Raw genomic sequence first — 10,064 nt, 5'->3', positions numbered from 1 at the left:
TAACAGCATTTGACACACACAAAGGATGGTTTTCTGTCTAATAAGTGACAGTGAGATACAGACTGTGCCTGAAAGACATTCCATCTATTTTCATCATTTTTATGACTAATCCCACAGTGGGTCATCTTTCATTTAGTTCATTCATTCCCAAGTGCTGCTCCTCATTCACCTCTAAAGTGTTGTCTGTAATGCAAGAAGCCTAAAAAAAAGGTTTCTTATGGTGTACATTCAGTATTGGCAAAACAATAAACACCCCGTTTTTTTTTTTTTTTTTTTAGTCGAGGGAATGTTGCCAAATAAGTTAAAGAGAGATCCCTTAAATTTCCAGATTTTTCCATTGCTACAGCACCATGTATGCAAGGGTTCATTTAGGGGGAAAAAGTGCTAATGCATGGAAGCTGTGTGTTTTAGTTTCATGGTTCAAAACATAACAATCGGTACTAAAGACCGTGTAAGACAGGATTTAGAAACATCAAAAAGCGCTCCTGTCGCTTTAATCAGACTGAAGACCGGAAAATCTTCTTTTTCTCTCACAAAAACAGAATCCTTACTTTGGTAGAGAAAAGATGAGTGTGAATAAAAAGCACAACACTATGGGATTAACAATCTTTTCTTGAACAGAGATGTTTAATGAATCCCTAAAACATGAGTTATTTCTAGGCATGGGCCAGTAAAGGTTCTAACTGTACGATAACCATGACCACAATTAGCACGGTTTCATAATATATTATTATTATATATTGTTATTTTGTTATTTTTTTTTATTGTATTTAATATATTTTAAAGTATATTTTATTTAAAAACAAAAAAGCAACTATTATTACTACTGCTGCTAAACTTAAAGAATAACATTGCTTTAATAAGAATTATTAGTATGGCTATAATGTAAATTATAATTTTTATTGAGTTATTTTGATTTTGATGCACAGATACACATAGAGAGTCAGAACACAAGTGTTCTGAGAGTTGTATAAAAACACTGAGACGTCCATAGGGCAAACAACTTTATAAAATTGTGAAAAACCTAAAAATAAATGTGCAGTATCACCACCCCAGCTAATTTCAAATATACTTTTAAAGTGAGATCCCAGTTTGTGAAGAATATTAGTTCTCTGCCGTAAGAAGACTGACAAGCTGATGCTTACTAGTTCCAGTGTCTGCCTCGGAAACTACTTTTTTTTTCTTCTTTAGACAATGTAACTCAAGTATAAAAAAAAACCCAGTAAAAATGGCTTTATTGTTCTTTTTGGATTTTAAGTCACAAAGTGGTAACGAGCTGCTATGTCATCGTTTTTCAGAAGCAAGTTTTCACAAAGCCAGCAGTTCTGTTTTTAAAACTCTTCACTTTCAAAAATCTGTTGTTGTCTTTTTCTTCTTGCATGGGGATGAGAGGTGCAAATGCAGCAAAAAAAAAAGCTCAAACCTGTGGACAAGGCTTTTGTCTATGCGCCACGAGACTGGGGAAAAAAGCCTGCACTGTCTCTGACATCTCACTTAATACAGCTTTAAACTGCAGGAGCAGAATGATGGAGATTTGTAGTGGTTTTAAAACCGTAAATTTTTAAAATCCTTTAGAACTGGCCCATGCCTAGTTTTTCCACTCATTTCACAAACACACTGTAGAATCCTGTTTCATCTTTAAGGACTTCAAAAAATATATCCTAATTTTCCAAGATGTATTCAGAAACAATATTACTGCTGTGCACAAGTTTAGCGAGTGCAAGTGGAGCGACAAGGCTTAGTCTGTCATATGTCCTCACAAGTTCGGTGTGGTTTTCAGTAAGGCACCAGTGGATTATTCTTTTAGATAAATAACTGAATGTTGCTTATTAAGAAACTAAAATGTCAACATTTGTCTCTCAAGTGATGGTGGACAAAGTAGCAAATGCAAGGCATATAAATTCATAGTGAAAGAAGAAGAACGTAATCCAAAGTGACATTCCTTTGTGTGTTGATGCAAAGCTGCTGCCTGCAAAGAACCAAAGGTCACACAGGTACATGATGCTGTTTTTTTTTTTTTACCGGTGAGGATCCTCAGTCTGATCCAGATTTCAGGGTCTCTGGAAATCCAAGAAGAGACACAAATGCATCCATTGCTTCATATAGTTCTACATATTTCAGTGTTTTCTTGGAAAAAAAGGGGTAAAAAAGGGAAATGATCAGTGGTCTGCCTCATCAGAATGAACTTTCAATTTTTTTCAGCTGACGAGAGAAATTTGTTATAATCACGTCTCTGAAACAATCATTTGTTTTAGTCCGAAGAGTATTTTCCATTTGGTTTTGTTGCTGATTCAGCTGCAGAGGATGTTGGCAGGGATATAATTCAAGTCTGGCTTCAATCATCAGTGAATGCAAACTTTTTGATGTGTTTGAAAGGGAAACATAAATGCACACCAGTGCTAAAGTCTTTAATCACAAAAACACTGATTCATGAATGTGTTTGGGTACCTTATTAGTTTTTAGTTAATCAATGTGCACAGAGGCATGTGTGTATTTTTAGTCTCCCACACGATAATCTGTTCACTGAATATCATTTTGAAGTTGCTCCTCATTTGAGGTTTTCGATGATGGCTATCTCCTGCCTGTCGGCGTGGTTGGGGCTCAGGCCGTTCAGACAGAAGCTGCCGTTCCTGGTCAGAGCCCCTGGGACGGGGCTGAGAGAGAGCGTCATGTTGGAGTAAGTCTCTCTGTCCTCGCACAGGTTGACTGACAGCGTCCTCTTCCCAGGGGTCATATCCTGGTTGATGGACGCGTTAATTCCCAGCTCAGATGACAGCTTGCGCTTGATGGACGCAGCCCGCTGGAACCTGTCGTAGATGTCGACGCTGAGCCTTCTGCGGGTCTCTTTGAACTCCGCCGATACGTTTGCTGTCCACTCGGCTGCGTGCGCACGAAACTCACCGACCTGCAGCAGCAGAAACACAGATTATGTCAAACACAGGTAATGGTTATGTATCTATATGCTAAGGTCCATGAAAGCCACGCCTCCAGCAATTCTTACCAGTGTACCATAGAAGGTGCCCTGAGCTATGGATGCATGGTTTGGTTCTCCAGATACACCTTAGAGGTAAGAACAAGTCTGCACAAAAAACTAGTGTCCCTCCACCATCCTGAAAACATATCTACTCTGCCCAGCTGAAAAGTAAAGCTGAAAAAAATCAGGTCTTTTTAAAAATTTAATTTAATTTTAAATTTAATTACATATGCTGCTATGAAAGGGACTGCTATCAAAGTGAATTTCTTTGTGTTGAAATGTGCAAAGCCTTTTAGCTGCTTGTCTCTGTATTTTGGCAATTTCTCATGCAAACTGAGTTTTGCTGTTGCTTCGCATGAGCTGGAGTATCTTCTCTCCATAAAAAGCATTTCCATTTCTATGGAAATGCTTTTTATTTTTATTCTTCCAGAAGCAAACTTTGTCAAGTACCCGGATGTTCAAAGTTACACTCTTCGGTGTTAAAAACCGTCAACTCTGACATTTAACACCTATCATCGTATGGTATAACACTTGCACTGAGTTATTTATGGTGGATTTAACACCAAAGTCTCAACACTGTACTCTAATATGTGCTAACACTGATATTTTAACACTGGCGAATTTGCTGTGCATTTGCCCGTGTTGCTCCAAAGTAACTTTTTTTTAATAGCCTGAAATCACACAAAACAATAAATGCAGTCCTTCTCTGCAGCATAATGTAGCCATGTCTAGTGATGTTGAAAGGACAAGGAAAAGTTTTCTTCTCCAAAACGCCTTGCAGGGAAAACATGGCCGTGTGTGTGACAGTGACGCATGACTTTTCCCTTTACGCCTGCTGTTTGTCCAGTGGTGCAGGTAGTATTAGCTTTCTGCTATGAGCTTTTAGTTGGTGGTTACCTTAAGTACAGATTTGCTTTTCTGCTGGGTTAAACTTTTTTAGAACTGAAAGAAATCCAAAATTGCAAGTCAAGAGTAAAACCATGGATGCGACCACACAGGACCTTAATTTCCCCCATTAATAAGTCATTAATCATTCCTTTTTTATTTTTATTTTTTGGTCATATTTTTTTCTTGTCGTTCACAAAGCAGTGTTGTAGCACCATCAGCACCCCTAGTTCCCATGGCCTTGACCAAATGCGCACTAAAGACATTGTAAACTAATGTGTTACACTTTCTAGATCATGTTCAGTTTTTTAAAAGTAATTATGAGCTAATGTATGCCCAAACGTTATCTAGTGACTGTGAGACTGATTTCTTTAATAGAACGGACCTCTCCGATGTGACCAATAATTAAAGGAATTCACTCTGAGATCATGAATGGCATCTCCATAAATCTCCTCAGACAGCTGTGGAACAGCTCTCCCCTCGAGCACTCTTGCCCTGCGCTCTAATTAGCGAACCCCGTGAAAGAACTTCCTAACCTTCATTTGTTATCTGCAGTTAATCTACATCTATCACGAAGCCGAGATTTATAGAAAACAAATGGATAAACCAATACCCGAGGAAGGAGACACTGGAATTGATACAACGAGGTCTAGGCTGTTTTTGCCTTGCTGCCTTTTACCATCTGATTCAAAATATGAACAAATCTATAAGAATAATTACCCTGAAATCCATTTTTTGATTTGTGCAGTCACGAGAAGCAGAAACTAGAAGCAGAATAACAATTTCTTCTGAAATGGTCTGATTTTGGATCGGTTTGCATAACTCTCCACTGAAAGATACTGCACACACATATTTCCACCCAACCATCACCTATTTACTTATTTATTTTTTGGAAAGATATAACCCAGTAAAAAAGCACAATATTTTTCTGGTTTCTAGAAGATACAAAGAGTAGCTTATAGACAGAGTGCATTTGTGGTTATTGAAAGGTTTAACCTTCATGTTGCATCAGGCCTCCTTTTCCAGACTGATTATTTATTTATTAACCTTTGAGGTGAAGAGGCACTTGAATTGAAATTTATGGCACATGTGGGTGCACATTTGGAGCAAAGAGAAAAAAAATCCTTTCCTCTCTGTCTAGTTGCTTTCTCTGCCTGCTCATCATCGATGTTCCTCCCTACCAGCAACCTCCTGCTAAAAAAAGCATCCCTTTTCTCCCACTAATTTGATTCTCTGCAGAGCTCACAGCTTCCACTTAATTTTGTCAGTGAATTGGGAAAACTCCACACTTCTAAGTTGGCACCACCCTAATTTGTGTCACATAGAATACAACCAAAAAAATGACGGGGGTGTTGTGAGTTTCAGCAGGAGCATACATGTGGATGTGTGGCTGCCAGAACAGCAAGGTAAGTTTTTACTGAGCACTAACCGACAACCCGAGTGAGACGGTATTTACTTCACAGAGCAAAGCCAAGATAAATACGAATCACTTTCAGATTAATGCCCCGAGGATGAAACTGGAACGTAAATAGGATCATGATGGGTCTGTCACCAAGCAGCTTTGATCACTTGAGCAAACCTTCTGCAAATGTTTCTACCTAGAACCTTATATCTGTGTCTATCTAGACTAGTAAAGAGGTGTTTAAGGTTCAACATGGGCTGTAACTTCACAGGGAATGCTGTGCAAATTGGGGAAGTTCCAGCTGATTTTTCTTACTTGGAAATTCTGACTTTTGAGTACAAATGGAACAAATCATAGCTTTACATAGGCATCAGCAAAGAACATCATAGGCAGAAATGCTAACAAAAAAAACACTCTTAGTTGTAGCACTGAAGAAGAAAGTAGCATGTTTTAAAGGAACCCATATGACCTGCAGTACATCCAAAAGTTTGAAACAAAGAGATGGAAGGATCTCTTAATACTCAGCCTATGTAATGAGTTGACTTTCAGTTACTACCACACCAAGCTTTTCCTCAATATCTGTACAAATGAGTGAGTTATAACTATTTCTGTGTTTTGCTAACATCGATTAGTGGCCATCATGAATTGGGATGACTCCAAATATTAATCAGATGTGGATTTGTGTAAAATTCTTATTTACTGAGAATTTTATTAAAATCCATCTAGTGGTTCATAAGATGCAAAGTTTTAATGAAAGACCTCACATGATGTATTAGCACTCAAAGTATGTGCTGGGGATCAGTCTCAGCTACCACCACAACAATGTTTCGTTCAATATTTGAAAAGCTAACTGAGTTACAGCCATCTTTGTGTTTGGTAAAGTCGATTAGCTGTGGCACCATCTTGAATTGGCTTGACTCCAAACGTTAAGCAGCTGTAGACGGATGTCCAACGACAGCTTCATTGACTTCTACCCAGTGGTTCGTGAGATATCTTGCTAACAGGCAGACAAATGAACACGTGCACACTCAAACACAAGTGATTACATGATTTCCTGCCTTTCATGGTGGTGGGGGTGATAAGAATAACAGCAGAAACGAGAACTCTTTTTGTTGTTTCTGTTTATGCAGTGCTACCTTTGCATCACAACTAACCACTACAGGAAGTTAGAAAACAAGCACCTTAAAACTCCCATGAGTCATTTCTTTAAAAGTAAGGCAATGACTCATGTGATTACTTAATACTTGTTTATTGATTTTTACCATGTGGCAGTCATTTAGGTAAATAATTATAGATGTGTCATCTAGTTTTAATATTGGTTTTGCTGAGAACGTTGCTTTGATTCAGGCTATTATTTGCCATTATAATAAAGGTTCCTACGACGATAAGCAATATTTTATTGTTGGTCACAAAGCTTGTAAAACGCTATAGGCAATATTATCCTCCTGTTGGCTTTTGCAATAAAAGTATTGTGAAAGTGATTGTTTTGTAGGACGTTAATGTTGAATATACCATTTGCACCTGCTCAATGTGAAGCTTTATGAGTTTCTAAAAGCATCTTTATGAAACAAATCATTCACTTTTTGCTGCAACTGACAGCTGTGCCCAGCTGTGATAGTAACACAAGATCTGACCTTTAAAATCTCCTCGTGGTTCAAACCACCTACCTCTTCTTTAGTTTTCTTGGAGATGACTCGGAACCAGTCTCCGATCATGCTGAGAACCGCAGCAAAGTACGCCAAGCCAACCAGGATCCAGAACAACACCACGGGCTTGTAGTAGTACTCCAGACTCTCTGATCTACCTGCACAACAAACAAAGGCGTGTCACATCTTTGTTCACCTTCGAAATTAGAAATCTGAGAAGCGACGCAAAGGAAAGCAGGACTTGTGTTTGTGAGTGATGATTTGAATCAGTGTGCTGAATAAAAATACCTTTCTTCCACCTTTCATCTTAATGAGTCTTGGTGTGTCACTTTTAGACAGTCACGTCTCTCTGTTGCTGTCTGGCTTTTAATTGGCTCAAAGCTTTTTGCTCAGTTCAAAGTGCAACTACTTTGTTGGAATTTATAAAAAGTAAGAATAATAAGAGGGAACAAAATTGTCACATTTAAAGAAGTACATTGAAGAACTTTTATCTTTTTGCCAGAAATGCAATTATGCGATCTTGGTACACTAATCATAAAAACGTAGTGTGGCTCACATTTTACTGGAAATTGGTCTGATTATACATGTAACTTTCAATTTACGTTATTGACCACTTATCCTTCTTGGTGAAGATGAAATTAACCATCTCGTTCTGGAAACACAACTCAAGTACAACTGATTATAACTGGGCTTTAAAATGAGTTACATGAAACTAAACTAAATGTTTTAAACCACAAAATCAAAATTTTTATGTAAGTTAAATGATTTTTTTTTTCTAGAGTACAACAGCTTCAGCAACAAATGTTCAGATGATGTATGCATAATGACCCATCACAGGAAGTGTTTAACTAACAGGAGTCGAGGCTAATTAGTTTACTGTAACTACTGGGCGGTTGGTGCAGGTGGTGTAATCTAATCTATACTCATTAGGCCTGCTCAGGGAAGTTGAATTTAGCAGCTAAGTGTTTGTGATGTTTGCCATCTGCCTTTTCTTTTGTTATCTTCCAGGCAGGTCAACTTAAACTGACCACCTGCTACACACACACACACACACACCGACACTTATACATGGTGTCTCCCTATTGATCTATTTTGCTTTTGCCTCTAGTTTCTTCCTTCTCACATTCACCTACTGAATCAGCACCAGCACTTAATGTTAAATCTTTTTAATTTAATGTTTATATATCACTATATATTTGCAACAAAATATAAGAATAAAACCACTACTGAGCAAATATATTTTTGTATCTGCATGTTACACAACAATGCATCAGAGACGGAAGAGGTTTTACATACTGACTTTTACCATAATTTTACATAATGAGCTTCATTTAGTGCAATTGTTGCTTTAAAAACAGGACAGTGTAGCATCCTTGTAAAGATGTGTAAAGCACAAGTTTGAGTCATTGTGCAAAATAAAATCAAGTATCAAAGAAAAAAATGCAGATTCTTGTGAATTATATGTCTTAGTTTGTGACTGTCACTGCTGCAGAGCTCCAATTAGAGGCTGAAGATATTCTTCATTTAAATCTAAAGTTCATGAAAAACAAAAACTTTAAAAAGTTCAAAATGATTTGAAATTGTAGATGATTTGCTTTGTTATAATTGAAATTCTGATTTTGATAAATGAAACTGAGGTCATTCAAAGAGCTATTTACAGCAGGTAGGATAATAACTGTTTATACCCTTTCTACAGAACTCCACTCCAAATATCTTAGTTATTCTTTTACCCTTGCTGGCCATTGGTTTATAATTGACAAATGGAAATAAGATCCCAAGCGTTAAAACAATCTTGTGCGTGTAAGGTTAGGTGATTTGTTTAAGTTTGCTCTCACAGCTCCTCTGTGTATGAGCACCAACAAGGCACGAGGGGAGAAATATATTTGCAACTTGTTCGATTTTTCACAGTGAAAACAAAAATGATCAGATTAAAAAGTTGAGAGCAGCAGTGAGTTTAAACTTTTGATGTAGAAGATTGTGGTGCTGAACATGCAGCAGAGATTAATATGAAGAAGGAAAATCAGTCTGTCGTGATGGGTGGGGAAGGAGGCGAACCCAGAGTGCAGACTCATTTTCAAAAAGGAAAACTAATTTATTAAAATGAAAGAATCAAACACAAAGTCTGACGTGGCAGCAAAACCAAACATAACAAAATCCAAAACTGAGACACAAGACAAGAGGGACAAGCAGACAGCGCATGAAGCGACAAACGACCAGCAAGTAAGTGGAGGAGATGACCAGGTTTTAAAGACAGGAGGTAATTAGGGGAAGTGGGCACAGGTGAGATGATTACAAAACTTGGGGCAGGTGTAGATGGGCGTGGCAGGCAGACAAGAGGTAGATTGAGAAGAAGTGAATGATTACAGAGGCACAGAGAACAAGACAAAACGGAAAGACAAGAATAAACCCAAACCAAAAGAAACCAGAAACACTAAATACAAAAAGAAACACAGGAAAACCAAACCTGACACAGTCATAAAAAAAAGTTTTGTGAGGCAAAAAAACAGCATGCAAAACCAGGCTGGTGGGAGGCTTATTGCTGCTGAGCACTTCCTGAGTCAACCTGGCTGAGGAATCACTCTGCTAAAAATACTCTGATTCTAAACGAGGTGCCAGACATGCAAATGAAAGAACAAAAAGAGACCACACACCCTCGGTCGAGTTACTCTTTTCTCCAACGACAAAGTCCCCGAAACCGATGGTGGTGAGGGTGATGACGACAAAGTAGACAGACTCGAGTGTGCTCCAGTCTTCGATGTATTTGAAGATGACAGCCGGCAGGGCCACGAAGATGAGGCACCCGAACAGGATGAAGAGCAGGGTCGAGATGACACGGATCTTCGTCTGGCTGACTTTCCACTTCTGGGGGAAACAAAATATGTAGATACAGGGAGTAAGCTCAAGAAATAAGAAGCTCAATGTAAATCAGTGGGAGGATCAGTGTTATGCTTCAGAGAATTTAAACTCTCAGAGTAAAAGCATGCAAACAGTAAGCCTAATTTTAACACAATCTAATCAGATGAATTGACCGGTTTCCCCGTTCAGTCCACAGGCTAGAAGCTAACATTTAATTTAACATTGAGATCAACTGCCTTCACTTCAAACAGATGATGTTTTCTTCAGCAAAAAAACCATGAGTCATTTCCTTCCACCTCCT

General features: G+C 38.2%; 1 protein-coding gene across 1 annotated transcript in view; it reads right to left on the bottom strand.

The window, feature by feature from the left end:
• Nucleotides 1-257: 257 nt before the first annotated feature.
• LOC108240075 (potassium channel subfamily K member 2) overlaps nt 258-10,064 on the bottom strand; it is a 33,274-nt gene continuing 23,467 nt past the window's right edge. Inside the window, exons 5-7 of the mRNA XM_017423205.3 lie at nt 9,559-9,769; nt 6,929-7,065; nt 258-2,905 (exon numbers count right to left, since the gene is read on the bottom strand). Coding sequence (XP_017278694.1) covers nt 2,549-2,905; nt 6,929-7,065; nt 9,559-9,769 — 705 coding nt within the window. The 3' untranslated portion in view covers nt 258-2,548. The remainder of the gene's footprint in view (nt 2,906-6,928; nt 7,066-9,558; nt 9,770-10,064) is intronic.

This window comes from Kryptolebias marmoratus, linkage group LG19 (assembly GCF_001649575.2).
Source record: "Kryptolebias marmoratus isolate JLee-2015 linkage group LG19, ASM164957v2, whole genome shotgun sequence".
In the NCBI taxonomy this organism is placed as follows: Eukaryota; Metazoa; Chordata; class Actinopteri; order Cyprinodontiformes; family Rivulidae; genus Kryptolebias; species Kryptolebias marmoratus.
Note: the sequence above shows the minus strand (reverse complement) of the source record. Positions and strands in the feature narration are given on the sequence as shown.